Here is a 16,378-nt window from a genome sequence, read left to right on the forward strand (position 1 = left end):
TTTTGTTTGCTCTTTTTGTTTTGTGTCTCCTCTGACTGCCAGGCCCGCGTATACACTTTCAAAGGGTATATTTGTGTTTTATTATTGGCCTGCCGATCCATTAAGAATTATTCGTGATGCTATCAAATGGGCCACCCATAATTCTAGCAAAATTACAAAATATTTATTCTGCAAGTGTATTTAAGTATTCGACTAGTCTTTCTTTCTCTCCATGCCGCGCTGCTTCGCATCGTTGTTCTTGTTGTTTCGTTGGGTAAAAGTTGTTTGCCTAATTTCATGCTTTAGTTGGTCCCAAAAGGTGTCTTCGTCCCCGTGTATAAGTGATGCCCAGTGAATCTGATTTGCGGAGAGGCATTTGCATGGCATTCGGCGAAAATTGGGATTGGAGCACATGCAGAATGTGATTTGGATGTGGCACCAAGGCAATCAATAAATTCTTAAAACATATGTACATAGATGTACTCACTTGTAGATACGCACTAAGAAGTTACTTGTGATGTTACCATAATTTAATTTAATTTTTTTTTATTAAATTTTTTTTTTTTTTTTTTTTTTTTTTTTGTTTTAATTTTTTTTATTTTTATTTAATTTCTTTTATTTTTATTTAATTTTTTTTATTTTTATTTAATTTTTTTTTTTGTGTATCAAACTGATAAAACATTTATGGGGCCGCTTGGTCTGTGTAATTAGGATATAATTATTGCACATATTTTTTACTTTCTTGGGACCGACTTTTGTTGTTAAATTATTCGGACCGAAAATTATGCATTCCCTGCGCCTAGGCAAATAATATGTGTATTGTTGTTATATTCTGGGCACCGACACAGCTGCCCAAAGGCATTAACTAACAGACGAAAGCGTAAAATATTCTTGTGCAGCGCGCACCTCTCATAAAATTCACAATTAAATAGCCATTAATCAAACGATTGATGATGTTGATGATGAACAATTGCAGAAATCACTTCATGCGAAACTTTTGGCCCAGCGAATAGAAAAGGAATGTGAGCATGTGTTGGGGAGGGGGGAAGTACACTCAAAACTATTCTGCCGAAGCTTTAATCGGAAACGGAAACAGGGGCGCTGACTGTTAGGCAGGCAGTCAACCAGTTGACAGTCGATCGATGGATAAGGTTAGCTCTCGGATGGAGAAGGGCAGCCAGGCAACCAGGCAGAGGGCAGAGTGCGGGCGGGCTGTTTCAAGCGTCGCACAATCAAAGCGGAAGTCATTTTCCTACGTTAATTGACAACGACCCAAGGGCGGGGGTGGGGCGGAAGGGAGGACAAGTACGAGCAGAACCAGAACCATGGCCGAAACGACGTTGATGGTGTCGCTGACTGTCTCCTTGTCTATCAATCAGTCAACCAACTTTCCCACCCAGCCGAGAGCCCAAACACACCAGCCTCCCCCGCCTCAGTTCCCAAATACCAGCCCCCCCCACCACTTTCAGTTCGTATTTGTTATGGAGAATAGTTTTCGCATTGTTCCCAAAAGGATTTTCCCGTTGGTTTGGTTTTAAATGGAAAGCTTAATGAACAGGGACTGAGCGCGTGGGGAGAGGTAGGTGGCCTAGCTGGCTGGCTGGCTGGTTGGTGGATAACCTCAGGAGACCCTCCCTCTTCCAACTGCTGTGGGTGTAATAATTGTGACTGATTTTTGGGATTTGTGGTCTTTTGCCTGATTGAAGTTCTGTGGGATGTGTAGAGAGAGCATTTGATGTGGTTGATGGCGGCAACCCAAAGACGATCTATTGGCAGAGAGAGGCCACGAAATTGAATAATGCTGTTGGAACTTTGTATACGGAATACCAACCAACACAAAGAGGGGAAATGCTGCTTTGAAGGATCTCCAAGTGGCGAGATAATTGACATGAGAGGGCTACAAGTGACCATAGGATGTATTTCCTTTGATAAAAGCTATGAATTGAGAGTCCAAAAAATACGTAATCCATACATAATCAAGGAATAATCCTTTCCCTGTCACCAATACAAATATTCCGCAGCACACGACCTACTTTGGACCTTTCGACCGACATCGAATGCATTTTAAACTACAAAAAAAGAAAAGACTGCTACGCGAATACATAACATAAACGGAATCGATGGAGCTGTAAAAGGAACAGCAAAGAAACTGCCATATTGTTTTGCCCAAAATCGTCAGCATTGTGTTGCAGTCTGCTCCCAAAACCCGAAGCATCATCATCATCATCGTCGTCGTTTTCATTCGTCAATGACGGTAATGCGGAATGTGATGAGGAATGGATGATGGTGGTTTGACGTGCCACAGATCTATGCGATTGCTGTTTTGATGGCAGGGCATCAGCACTTTTCTGTTGTGTTTGTGACGCAGCGAAAAGTGGAAGGACTAAATCTGAGCCGTAAAATTAAAACAGTGACCGAAATATGTGCTTTAAATATTTAGTGATAGTGTCTGAGTCTTCCAGCTGTAACTGCAGCGAGCTTTAATTGAATAGAAAAAAGTCCATTTATTTTCAGACCTTGTAGATCATTCCGCAGTCATCTTTGTCCACTTGCCGGAGTCGTTCCTGATTTAACGAGCACTGCTGGCTGATGCTGCATGCAGCTCCTACTGTGCTGTGCAACACAATTGAATTCTCCATTCGATGATGCTGCCCCAGTTCACTTTCTAGTGCTGCTGATGAAGCTGACATAAAACAATGCAATGGACGATTTTACGAATGTGAGCGGCGGCTCGCTTCCCAAATAAATGATTCTCTCTCGTTGGTGTGGTGTGTGTTTTATTTTATTTGCCATTTCACTTGCCTCGTTTTTTTTTTTTTTTTCGTTGTTTGTTAAACCAAACTGACAGCAAGCCATCTCCATTTCCAAAGCCCCTTTGAACTACAAAATATTCACTAATTTGACGAAAATTGGTTGAGACAGCGCGCCGCGCGGCTGTCAAATGAATGTTGGGTTTTTTTTATTTTTTTCTCTCTCGAATTTGTGCCTATTGTTTTGCTCTGATTTTAAATGGCAGCAAACGGAAATCGATTCAAATTCGCTGTACCCTTAAAACATTTCCCTTTTTGCTTTGCTAATGGCTTTATTATTTATTTATTTTGTTTTCATTTTCCAATATTTTATTCAAATTCGAAATTTCAGTTAATTAAATGCATGGTTATTTCCGTGGTCATAGCTAATAATTGCATTCAAATGTTTTCATCAATGAATGTCCATGAATGAGGGAGGACTGAAACTCTAACGTACAGTGCCACTCAACTGGATATAGGTTCAACATTTAAACAAAGGAAAATTGCAAAATATCTTTTGAAAATATTGAGAAATAAAATCATAATAAAAATATAAAAAAATATATAAAATATATAAAATATATAATAAGTATCAGCTCTTTTTTTTTTTGTGTTGAAATCTGAGTGTCATACAAAAATCTCTGGTTTCGAAATTTTCGTTGCCAAAAAAAATTCCCAAAGCCCAAAGCCCGCCCAATACTTCAAGGATTTAATAAAGTACATAAAGCTGTCTCCCTATCCCAAATCTGGAAACGTATATCATCATTTGATTGGCGCGTACATTTGTTTTAGTCGTTAATTTATATGTTAATTAAATGCCATCTTGTGTGGTGGGTGGGTGTTGGTTCGGCAGTTGTTGTGCTGCTGTTGCGGCAGTTTTGTTAATTATTTTTTTCCCTCTATACACACATTCTTTTCTGCTAGCTCCGTTCATATCCTTGTTGGATTCTTTGTAATTATTCTTTATTAAATGCGTTCGCAGAAGAAGGAAAATAATTAAAAAAAAAGAGAAGGTTTTTCTTCGTTGGCTGCTTATTTGTAATTATTGGCAGACCGAACTGAATTAATTGAGTAATTCGGCATGGCCTTGGCAATTGTATGCTTTTATTATGATTATTTTCTTGGCTGTGTGTTGCCTTGCCATTACAAATTGCAGCACATTTATAACACTTTCCGTTTGTATCGCAAAAGTTAATCGTACTTCAGTCAATCTTTGTTTAATCAAATGATGGTTCGAATCTTCCTTTTTCTGGCACTGGCGGGGGCCCATTAGTTGCTATTATTATGCTCATTACACTAAATGATGGCTAATTTCTTTGCCACACTCTAAAATGGGTCTTGGAGGCCGGCTGTTTGGCCTTCGGGTGTTTGGCAAATTACCGGCCATTAGCAATTGAATGGAAGGAAGATACAAGGTATCCCTGTATCTTTTGTTGTCTGCGGTTATTGTTGGTAGTAACTGCAGCCATTAACTTGTGTTCTGTGGTCATTTATTGATTCGACATGGCTGGGAAATTGTACACCAGGAGGCAGTATTTTGTGGCTTGATATAAGGCATGTAAAAGGGCGCTAGGCAAAAATTGCTACCTCTCATGTCATGAGACATGAAATGCAATGCAATTATTTATTCCATTTGATTTTCTTATCAAACATTCTAAAAGTAATTTCAAAAGGTTGAGGGAGGAATGACCTTCTTTGATTGTATTTATTTAAGAATTAACGGCTGTAATTTGAAGTCCAAGTCGAAGTCTAGTTAAAATAAATTATTCTATCGACCATGCGAATACGAAAATTATCGCTCAATAAGTGTATTTACTTTGCACTGATCAGCGCTCTGCTGTTAATATTTGCTTTTAAAATCATCGTTCTGAAGGAGTCGCCCGCCAAGCCCTGGTTCTTCGATAATGGTGAAGACTATCCCCTGCCGACTAAGGGGATGGGCATCAAGCTGCTGCCATTTCAGGATCCCGAAAAGGACCGCATTGTCAATCAGCTGATGTACGTGCCACACAACTACGAGGAGATCAATGCCAGCGGCCAGCTGAAAACCATTCTCCTCGTCCATGGCCTGCTTCAATGGAATGTGAAGAGGGGCCGCGATGTCTTCCTGAGCGACAAGTGTCCAGTAGATAGCTGCGAGCTAACTAACGATTTGGATATGGCTGGCACTGCCGACATGATCCTCTATAAAAACTATCTGATCACGGGAAATGTCAGTTCCACGCGCCTGATACGTACCAATAATACCAAGCAAAACCAAGCAATAATGCCGCGAACAAAACCAAGAAGGTGGCCTGGTTCGTGTCCAATTGTAACGCGGTAAATGGTAGATTAAAGTATGCCCTTGAGCTGCAACATCACATCCAGGTAGAGTTGAGGCTCCTCTCTCAGTTCATGCTGATCTAATTTTCGTTTATTCCATCAGGTGGACATTTATGGAGCATGTGGCAATTTGACATGCTCGCGTTTAACCCCAGAAAAATGCTTTAAGTTACTGGAAAACGATTACAAGTTCTACCTGGCCTTCGAAGACTCCAACTGCATGGACTATATCACGGAGAAATATCTTGTGAATGCCCTGGACCGCGGGGTGCTGCCCATTGTGATGGGTGCCCGGCCGGAGGACTACGAGGCACTTGCACCTCGTCACTCGTACATACACGTGGATAGCTTTGAGTCGCCAAAGGAGTTGGCCGAGTACCTGAAAGTTCTGGACGCTGATGACGTTCAGTACAACTCGTACTTCTTGTGGAGGGGTACGGGGGAATTCATTGACACGCACTTCTGGTGCCGGGTCTGTGCTATGCTGCATAACGAAGAGGAGCTGCTAAAGCCGTACTGGTACGAAGATCACAACCAGTGGTGGCGTGGCCCGGACGTTTGCAGCCACCGCTCTTGGAGGAATAATAGTGAATAGTGAATTTAAATTGGTCAATAAAGTGGAAATGTATTTAAACAAAAGCATAGACTTAGATTAAGTACAGTAGGCCAGCAAGCGAACTGCAAAGAGTATTCCACTTTGGTTCGAATCATTCGAGACATTCATACACTGTTGCTATGTCATCGTATATTCTTTTTGGTTTCTGTGCACCGACTTTGGCCCGTCGGCAAATACTGTGTATTTTGTTGTTGGCTGAGTCGGACTCCCCCAGTTCCCGTCACTCCCACTCATTCCAGTCGTGCCTCTTCGTTCAAATGTTGTGCGTTTGACTTGTATGTGAGGCACAATCACTGACTCAAAGTCTATTGGTTCAGAGTTTGTATTAACTCAATTATTTTTGAGCATTTTTAATTGGAATTGGCTTTTGTTTTTGTCCAGATCTCAGATGTACCTGAGAAGGCATGGAAAAAACTCGACTGGTTAATGTAAACTCATATTTGCTGAGACAAGAATTGCTATGGAATTTATTACTCCGTTTGATTTCAATGTCAATCTACAAGTCGACGTGTTAACAGCAAAACTTATATTTTATTTCTAATTTAACAATTTCCTTAATACTTATGAATACTAAATTTACAAAAGTAATTAACTAATTTCAAGCACCATCAGTTGGTGCGTCTTGCGTCTAAAGACTGTTAATAATAAGTCCAAGTTAAAAGGAATGATTTTATCGAATATGCGAATACGAAAATTATCGCTCAAGAAATGTATTTACTTTGCACTGATCAGCGCTCTGCTGTTAATATTTGCTTTTAAAATCATCGTTCTGAAGGAGTCGCCCGCCAAGCCCTGGTTCTTCGATAATGGTGAAGACTATCCCCTGCCGACTAAGGGGATGGGCATCAAGCTGCTGCCATTTCAGGATCCCGAAAAGGACCGCATTGTCAATCAGCTGATGTACGTGCCACACAACTACGAGAAGATCAATGCCAGCGGCCAGCTGAAAACCATTCTCCTCGTCCATGGCCTGCTTCAATGGAATGTGAAGAGGGGCCGCGATGTCTTCCTGAGCGACAAGTGTCCAGTAGATAGCTGCGAGCTAACTAACGATTTGGATATGGCTGGCACTGCCGACATGATCCTCTATAAAAACTATCTGATCACGGGAAATGTCAGTTCCACGCGCCTGATACGTACCAATAATACCAAGCAAGTCTGGATGCTCTACAATCTGGAGTGTCCCTATAACACACGCAAATTAAAGGTGCCAGATGTCATTAACTGGACGGCCACCTACAGGTGACTCTTCCCCCTAATTTATGTGCATCTAATCATTGCGTACTATAAGTTTGTGTTCCCTTATTGGCAGACGCGACAGCACCATCGTTGCGCCCTATTCGAAGTGGGTGTACTACGACGACAACGTCCAGCAGAAGCAGCAGCACCGAAACTATGCCGCGAACAAAACCAAGAAGGTGGCCTGGTTCGTGTCCAATTGTATCGCGGTAAATGGTAGATTAAAGTATGCCCTTGAGCTGCAACATCACATCCAGGTAGAGTTGAGGCTCCTCTCTCAGTTCATGCTGATCTAATTTTCGTTTATTCCATCAGGTGGACATTTATGGAGCATGTGGCAATTTGACATGCTCGCGTTTAACCCCAGAAAAATGCTTTAAGTTACTGGAAAACGATTACAAGTTCTACCTGGCCTTCGAAAACTCCAACTGCATAGACTATATCACGGAGAAATATCTTGTGAATGCCCTGGACCGCGGGGTGCTGCCCATTGTGATGGGTGCCCGGCCGGAGGACTACGAGGCACTTGCACCTCGTCACTCGTACATACACGTGGATAGCTTTGAGTCGCCAAAGGAGTTGGCCGAGTACCTGAAAGTTCTGGACGCTGATGACGTTCAGTACAACTCGTACTTCTTGTGGAGGGGTACGGGGGAATTCATTGACACGCACTTCTGGTGCCGGGTCTGTGCTATGCTGCATAACGAAGAGGAGCTGCTAAAGCCGTACTGGTACGAAGATCACAACCAGTGGTGGCGTGGCCCGGACGTTTGCAGCCACCGCTCTTGGAGGAATAATAGTGAATAGTGAATTTAAATTGGTCAATAAAGTGGAAATGTATTTAAACAAAAGCATAGACTTAGATTAAGTACAGTAGGCCAGCAAGCGAACTGCAAAGAGTATTCCACTTTGGTTCGAATCATTCGAGACATTCATACACTGTTGCTATGTCATCGTATATTCTTTTTGGTTTCTGTGCACCGACTTTGGCCCGTCGGCAAATACTGTGTATTTTGTTGTTGGCTGAGTCGGACTCCAGTTCCCGCACTCCCACTCATTCCATTCGTGCCTCTTCGTTCAAATGTTGTGCGTTTGACTTGTATGTGAGGCACAATCACCGACTCAAACTCTATTGGTGCAGAGTTCGTATTAACTCAATTATTTTTGAGCATTTTTAATTGGAATTGGCTTTTGTTTTTGTCCAGATCTCAGATGTACCTGAGAAGGCATGGAAAAAACTCGACTGGTTAATGTAAACTCATATTTGCTGAGACAAGAATTGCTATGGAATTTATTATTCCGTTTGATTTCAATGTCAATCTACAAGTCGACCTGTTAACAGCAAAACTTATATTTTATTTGTAATTTAACAATTTCCTTAATACTTATGAATACTAAATTTACAAAAGTAATTAACTAATTTCAAGCACCATCAGTTGGTGCGTCTAAAGACTGTTAATAATAAGTCCAAGTTAAAAGGAATGATTTTATCGAATATGCGAATACGAAAATTATCGCTCAAGAAATGTATTTATTTGGCAGTGATCTGCGCTCTGCTGCTTATATTTTATTTTAATAACAAGTGAGTAATGGAGTAATTCGCCTTGAGGTGAATAATTTTAGCTCTTAATTAATTGATCCATCAGGAACTATGAAGAACTGGACACCCCGCATCAGCATCAGAAGGGAAACAAGAAATTTGATACAAGGTTCCAGTCGAAGACGTTCCGAGGCAATGCCTGGTATTTCTCAAATACAGAGTACAATTCCCGTCCGCCTATGGCCAACAGAATTGACAAGGAACACAGGTTGCTACCGTCTCAAGTGGATAAAAGTGACCGCATTGTCAATCAGCTGATGTACGTGCCGCAGAGCTACCACCGGATCGTAGAAAGCGGCCAGCTGAAAACCATTCTCCTCGTCCATGGCCTGCGTCAGTGGAATGTGAAGAGGGGCCGCGATATCTTCCGGATCGCCAAGTGTCCCGTGCATACCTGCGAGCTAACTGACGATATGCAAATGGCCAGCACCGCCGACATGATGCTCCACAAGGAAAAGTTCAAGCCAACGGGAAAAGTTCCCAAAAATTCCAAGCAAATCAACATGCTCTTTTCTATGGCCACCTATGTACCAGTGCCAGATGGTGTTAACTGGACGGCCACCCACAGGTGACTCTTTCGTTCACTCTTTGCATTCATTCATAGCTTATGCGAATGTTCCTTTATTGGCAGACGCGACAGCACCATCGTTGCGCCCTATACGAAGTGGGTGTACTACGACGACAACGTCCAGGAGAGGAAACAGGACCGAAACTATGCGGCGAACAAAACGAAGAAGGTGGCCTGGTTCGTGTCCAATTGTAACGCGGTAAATGGTAGATTAAAGTATGCCCTTGAGCTGCAACATCACATCAAGGTAGAGTTGAGGCTCCTCTCTCAGTTCATGCTGATCTAATTTTCGTTTATTCCATCAGGTGGACATTTATGGCGCATGTGGCAAGTTGAAATGCTCGCGTTCCACGCCAGAAAAGTGCTTGAAGTTACTTGAAAATTACAAGTTCTACCTGGCCTTCGAAGACTCCAACTGCATGGACTATATCACGGAGAAATATCTTGTGAATGCCCTGGACCGAGGGGTGCTGCCCATTGTGATGGGTGCCCGGCCGGCGGACTACGAGGAACTGGCGCCTCGTCACTCGTACATACACGTGGATAACTTTGAGTCGGCAAAGGAGTTGGCCGAGTATCTGAGAGTTCTGGACCGTGATGACGATCAGTACAACTCGTACTTCTTGTGGAGGGGTACGGGGGAATTCATTGACACGCACTTCTGGTGCCGGGTCTGTGCGATGCTGCACTATGAGGATGAGGTGCGAGATCCGGCCCGGTCCAGCAACGAAAGGATATTGCAGGGAATGTGCATCCGCGGCTCCTGGAGGGGCCGTATAGGAATGAAGGATACTCACTCCCTCAGATTGGGGAAGCAAGATTTATTCGGAAACATCAAAGTGGCCAAAAATTTTATGCCAGACTAAAAGATAACAGATAACAGAATTAACTACACTCGATACCAGAGGCTGAAGTTCAACAAAGTGTTTAAATGTCCCTTGGGTCAATGGCTTCTGGTCAATGGCTTTTTATTAAAATTTGTCACGCACAGAAAATGAAATGGATTAATGCAGGGAAAAGATTTTCATTTGGAAAATGCTTGCGACATGAGACGCATGAACGATGACAACGAAAGCGCCGTGTGGCATGTTGACAGGGGCTCAAGTGGCACGTGTGGCATCGGCATCTAATACCTGCAAAATAAGAATTGCATTACTTTTACTTTCGTTCGGCTAGTTATAAGGTTGGGGGGGGCGTTTATTTGGGGCTAGTTTATTTCTTTGTTTGGCCCATAAATGCCACAGTAAGTAGCAGACGACATTTTTGGGATTTATGATAAATGTGAGACCAGGATGTGCTTGGTGCCATTATTTTACTTTAGTTATAATTATTGATCGATTTATTATTTAGTAGGTATTTAAAGGCCTTAAAGCTCCGCCTCATGCCGTGCCATTATCTTATCGATTTTGTCGTGTAATTGTGTATTTTTTTTTATTTTTCCTACCAGCCGAATAAATTCAAAACCAAACGCTTGGCAAAGGTCAGTTCCAAATATCTCTAGTCTCTCTCTTTTGAAACCAGATCAAATGTGACACCAGCCACACATATTACCCCTCTCGCTTCGAACTGATAAGAATACCCCCACCCCATCCCACTCTATCTATCATTCCCATACACTGCTGCCACTTGCATTGATCTCTATTCGATTTTCGAACTTAAATGCCAACAAACTGAACAATCGATTCGAATTGGGTTCTTATCAATTTTCGAAAATACCCAGCGAGCCTCGCGCTCTTTTTTCTACTCTCTCTGTGTCTCTGTCTGTCTGTCTGCATCTCTCTATCTATCGCTGCTGCTGCTGCTCTGCTCGAGAGTTGAGTGTAGATTGTGTGTGTGTGCCGCCTCTTAATTCGATCGCTGATCAGGGCATTATCACCGATCAGCGAGTACTGTGTGTGTGTCGGCCTCGGTCGAAAGTAATTTTCATTGATTTGATTTCATTATTTTTTGTGTGTTTCATTTCGTTTGCCTTTTTTTGTTTTTGTTTTCCTTCGTGTGTGTTTTTTAGTTTGTCAGAGTCTGTTGTCTTGATAACGTTGCTGATCGTCTCTCTAATTCTCTATATACTATATATAATTCTGCCTTTTTTTTTCTTGTCTTTTTCGTCTGCGTTATTGTCTTTTAATTTTGGCAATTTTTATTATTAAAGTAAATGTGCAAATAAAATTTAATCGAGTCTCGTAATTGTCGTCGTCGTTTTCGCAAAAAGTTACAAACAAAAAATATATATATATACATATATTAAAAATCCTACGCTTATGTCATTACGTCTTGTAACGTAACGTAACGTGTCAAAAAATAAGAAAAATAAATATATATTATTTATATATATAAACAAAGTGATTGTATCGCTTTTTTTGTGGGTGTTCTGTGGTCTCTATTCAAAATTCAAAACTACCATTAACTACGTCTCTCTTTCTGTGTGTGTCCTTTATATACATGAGTCTTATGTGAGTACATCTCGAGTGGAGTATCATAGTTTTTAAGCCTATTGCAATATGTATGTTTTTTTCGTGTCTATTTATTTTGCAACTCTAACCTCATTATGTGTCTTTATTTCTCATTAAAAACCACATGGGTTTTTGCTGTATAAAAATTCTCTTTGTATAGATTTTGTTGTTGCTTGGGTTATCTGTTTTGCGTTTTTTCTGTTTTTTTTTTGTTGTATTTTATTGCTGTCAATATGTGTAAATAAAGGTTTTTTCCCCAATGTCTCCATGCGCTCTAATATTTTATTTGTATTCGCTGATTTTAAATGCTAATTTAATTGATTAAAAATGTGTTTTAACTGGGTTGGGTACCTAAGCTTACTTAGCGAGAGTTTGTTTGAAATTTTTGCTAAAATTGTATTTAATGAAATAGATTTGAAGTTTTTGTGTAAATGATTTTTTATGCTGGGAATTAAGTATTAAGAATTAAGCATACCTCTTATGGATCGCTGATATCGTTTGGAATCGTTTTCAAATGTTTCTCTTAATCCCTTTTTACCATTAATATGAACCAGAATTATGGATTATGTATATATAGCGTAATCTGAGCGCAAATCAATTGACAATTCCCGGAACCTTAAACCCAATCAATTAGCCATAATTAGACGGAAGTCGACGACGCTCCGCCAAGTAGCAACGTATCACTTGTTGCATGAATAATGCCTGCCAATAATAATGCCGTTAACAACAAGTACACACACACACACCCACACATACATAAGTTTTGTTTGCTTTGACAAATACAAGTTGCCTCCAGGAACCGAACCCATAATAATATTATTTATGGCCCTCGGGAGGGCCACCAAGACACGAAAGCAAGAAAGTGGATTCTCCCCCCTTCTATCTGTGTGAGGTGAGTGTGGGTGGTTTTCTGTCTCCCTCTAACGATGGAACTTACATACAATTTATAGATATTTCATTATAATGGTGAGAGGGACCAAGAGACAGAAAGTATAGTAAATTGAAGCAGAAAGAAGCTTACAGATTTTTATTTTTGCTGCTGCTTGTTAGCTACGTTTTGAGTTTGGTGTGTCCCTCCTTCTATCTCTTCTTTGTCCCTACATTATACCCTCCAGTATGTGCTGCTTGTTTGTTGTTTTTAATACATTTTGATGCTCTTTCAGAGTGAGGGAATATTATTTTTTGGACTCAAAGAAATAAATGTCAAGAAAAAACATTAAAAATAAATAACTAGCAGTACTAACAGACTATCCACATCCTGCCCTAGAAACGTTTTGATTTTCCAGTAAGCGTATCAAACACTTCGGCAATCGTAAAATTACTATTCTTTTTTTTTTTTATTTTTATGTCATTTTGTTGTTCTCAATGTTGACATTTGTACAATGTTTGTGTGTGTGTGTGTTTGGGTTCTTAGTTTCTTCTTATTGTTCTTCCTGTTCGCATGTCCTGCATGTAAAGCTTCCTGTTTACTGCTTTTGTTCATCGGCTTCTGCTGGTTTTTTAACATATGTTTCATTTATGTTGAAAGCGATTTGTTTGTGTTATTTACAAAATGCAACAACACTCTGACGAAACAAATTGAAATTCATGATGAATATAGGAATGACCATCGTGTGGTCATATGCTAGTTCCCCAGAATAGTTATGCGCCATTGGCGGAGAGCTACCATGAAAGGAAAACTATTTACATACATATAACCGACAAATAATTAGTATAATAATAATTTTGAGAGCTTTCTCCTTGAGTTATTTGAATGCTCCCCAACAGATTGTTGCCCATAAGAGTTCTCCGGCAACTTCAAATAAACTTTGTACATTTTAGTTAAGTTTTTAGCATTGTTGTGCTGCGACCCTTAACCCTTAGGTTAACTTAACAGGTGAGTAAACCTCAGCTCAAGAGTGGGTAACGATATGCCACTCCACAAAATTTGTAAATGTTATTAGAACAAAGGGAAAAGTTTTCCACTCCAACCTAATTGAATTTTGTGTCTGTATTGGAAAGCATTTGAATGAGCCGCAAATAGCCAGGGGAAATATCAATGGGTCAAGATCTTTAAATAGGCGATTTAAGTTTATATTTAGATGCACAAAGGTATAAAGACATTGGGTAAATTGGGTTTATACAAATTGCAAATAATGTACAGTGAAAAATGCGAATAATAAAATGGACACCTGACAATGATTCGGTGATTTTATTTGTTATTAGTTGATTTATGATTGCCGTCCATAAAGTAGAAACCCAAAGTGTAATGGTAAAAAAATAATAACAAACTTTGCTTCGATATTTAATTGACTTTGTGGGCTGTGCGAAATAAGTATTGGGACACCGAAACACCGAGACATGTTGAGTTTTCCCATTTGACTTCGGAATTTCAACATCCTCGATAGTATAGTGGTCAGTATCCCCGCCTGTCACGCGGGAGACCGGGGTTCAATTCCCCGTCGGGGAGAGATGTAAAAGTTTCTTTTTTTTAATTCTCTTTTGTTACAGGTTTGACCTTTCTGTGCTTTTTGTTTTCGTTTTGGTTATTTTTCATACATTTTTTTTTTTTCTAAACCACTGATATTTGGGAGTATTATGAGGCGCTCGAGGCTAGCTAAACGTCCTTTTTTGTAGGATTTTATCGAACAGATTGGAACATATCACATTTGGATCCAATACCAATCAGTACTTATTCAAAACTAGTAAATATTATTTGTGTACCATAGAAAATGTAATAGTAAGATAAGTAATGCTCATGCATTTGAATTTGCCATAATGCTATAATGTTATCAGGTTTATTTTATTCTCATAATTGTTTCATTCTTTCAACATAATTGCTGCGAAAATGATTGTTCTTCCATCAAAAACAAAGCACAAAAGAGAGCCTTTTAATTAGAAGAGACCTAGAGAAGGTCTTGCAAAAAGTCAGCTTATCTATCCCCACCCTTTAACCACCTTAATTTACTTGCACCTCCACTATTATGCTCTTACCCATCACTCAGCACTCAGACCCACTCTCTTAATACATATTAAGTTGTTTTTGAAACTAAGAAGCGGCAGATAATGAGAGAGAGAGAGAGAGGGGGAAAGCATCAGTGGGTAAGGTGCGTATCAAATATATATGATCCATTAACAATTTTAGTTTCCAAACTGTTAGCAATAGAAAAACAATTTAAAAATACCTAATAAAATAAATAAAGTTTGATAAAATTCTAAATAAAATTTGGGGTTGATATCGCAATTTCGAAGAATGTGTGTGAAAAATTCAGACCAACCTACTAAAGTATATGATGGTTAGGTACTGCATATAGTTTTGATACGCACGTTATGAGAACATTAGCAGCAGCGGCCGTTATGCAGCAGCAGAGCAGAGGCTGGAATAACAGCAGCAGAGAAGGAGACGGCAGGCAGAGCCAGAGCCTGTACACCAAAAGTTAAATTATAAAATCGTCAAAAGTTGACGAAGACGTTTTGGCTGCGCCTATGCAAACACGCACAGCAAGCACACACACAAAGCGAGAGCGAGTGAGAGAGAGTCGTCAGCCACAATGTGATGAGCAGTCGAGAAGAGAATAGGTGGAAGTAGGGAGACGGAAGAGGAGCCACTTAAGATGCTTAGCGCCATGGAAAGCGAAAATAATGACGCTCATAAAAACTAACTAAACACAACAGCAAGGTATGAAGGGTAGCAGTGGGTAGATAAGCTTTTTGATACACTTGCAGATGCCAACTCAAATCTACAAATGGTGGATCTTTGGTGGGAATGCCTAGTCGGTTTTACGCGTATTCAATTTAAGGATCTATGCAATCGAGAGTCTTGCATAAATCCCCAGAAAATGGATAAGTTTAACTCTGTACTACAGTTGGAATACCCGTTATCCATCTCTGTCTTACAATAATCATACCCTCTGGCAGGGTATACATAAAGCAAACACATCCGTACATACATAGGAATAGGCGAGAGCAGAACACTTTGCGCGAGAGTGGGAAAGTAAAAGATTGCGAATGGAGCGGGCAGCGGGTGTGAGCGGCAGAGAGCTTGAGAGATTGCAGAGATTGGTATTGTCATTGGTGGGGGGTGTAGAGGGGTGGTGGGACTTTTAAGCTGGAACGCTCTCTGAATGACAACGACAACGACGATAATGATGTGCGATAAATGTTTGTTGTTATTTAGTTTGCTTTTGTTTTATTGTTTCACTCCCGCAGTGATGATGATGATGATGATCATGATGATGATGTTGTATTTGCTAATGATGTTTCCGAGCCAAGCGAACTGTCAAAGTCTTTGCTAAAGGATTAGTGGAGGAGCTGCCTCTAGCTTCCTTTTCGGTATTGTCTTGGGCTCTGCCTCTGCCTTCTTGCTCTCCCTTCTTGCCCATTTCTTTCGTCTTGCTCTTATCGCAGTCGTAATTAAAATTGCAGTCGACAGAAGGAGTTGTCTCTCTGTCTCACTCTCACTTTGAGAGAGATGCCAGCTCGCTCCCGCTCGCACAGCGCACCCCTCTTAATTGCTTTGGCTGCATTCTCTTGTTGTAATTTATTTATTGCCAAAAATCGTTCGTTCTCTTGATTTTGGTACTTCTCTTCTGGAATACCCATTGTCACAGAGGGTATATAATTTTTGGATGCAATTTTTGTTGCAGACAGAACAAAGTTTTCCAAAATGATAGTACTGCATATTAACACATTGAACTCATTTAAATTTTAATAATGATTTTAATATTTAATATATGTACATATTAAATTATATTTGACTAAAAGGGGCCATATAATCCTTCTCTCCTCTAACATAATTCCCTTATAATGAGCAAGGTAGGATATCTACCTGTCGAC

The 16,378-nt window shown here is 40.3% G+C and overlaps 2 protein-coding genes, 1 non-coding gene and 1 pseudogene across 3 annotated transcripts; all 4 read left to right on the top strand.

Annotated features, from left to right (window-relative positions):
* Positions 1 to 4,527: 4,527 nt before the first annotated feature.
* LOC111080020 lies at positions 4,528 to 5,729 on the top strand (annotated as a pseudogene).
* A 606-nt stretch (positions 5,730 to 6,335) lies between these two features.
* On the top strand, positions 6,336 to 7,796 carry LOC111080037 (glycoprotein 3-alpha-L-fucosyltransferase A-like). The gene is made up of 3 exons (XM_041594823.1): positions 6,336 to 6,948; positions 7,019 to 7,202; positions 7,261 to 7,796. Exons 1-3 carry the CDS (start codon positions 6,371 to 6,373, stop codon positions 7,750 to 7,752), a joined length of 1,254 nt encoding a protein of 417 aa, XP_041450757.1. The 5' UTR covers positions 6,336 to 6,370; the 3' UTR covers positions 7,753 to 7,796.
* Positions 7,797 to 8,248: 452 nt separating this feature from the next.
* Positions 8,249 to 10,125, top strand: LOC111080011 (glycoprotein 3-alpha-L-fucosyltransferase A-like). The gene is made up of 4 exons (XM_022375379.2): positions 8,249 to 8,527; positions 8,592 to 9,113; positions 9,177 to 9,360; positions 9,419 to 10,125. The coding sequence occupies exons 1-4, from the start codon at positions 8,427 to 8,429 to the stop codon at positions 9,977 to 9,979; spliced, it is 1,368 nt and encodes a 455-aa protein (XP_022231071.2). The 5' UTR covers positions 8,249 to 8,426; the 3' UTR covers positions 9,980 to 10,125.
* Positions 10,126 to 13,940: 3,815 nt separating this feature from the next.
* Trnad-guc lies at positions 13,941 to 14,012 on the top strand. The gene has a single exon. It is a non-coding gene; the product is annotated as a tRNA-Asp (tRNA).
* Positions 14,013 to 16,378: the final 2,366 nt, after the last annotated feature.

Source organism: Drosophila obscura, unplaced genomic scaffold, assembly GCF_018151105.1.
Source record: "Drosophila obscura isolate BZ-5 IFL unplaced genomic scaffold, ASM1815110v1 contig_37, whole genome shotgun sequence".
Lineage (NCBI taxonomy): Eukaryota > Metazoa > Arthropoda > Insecta > Diptera > Drosophilidae > Drosophila > Drosophila obscura.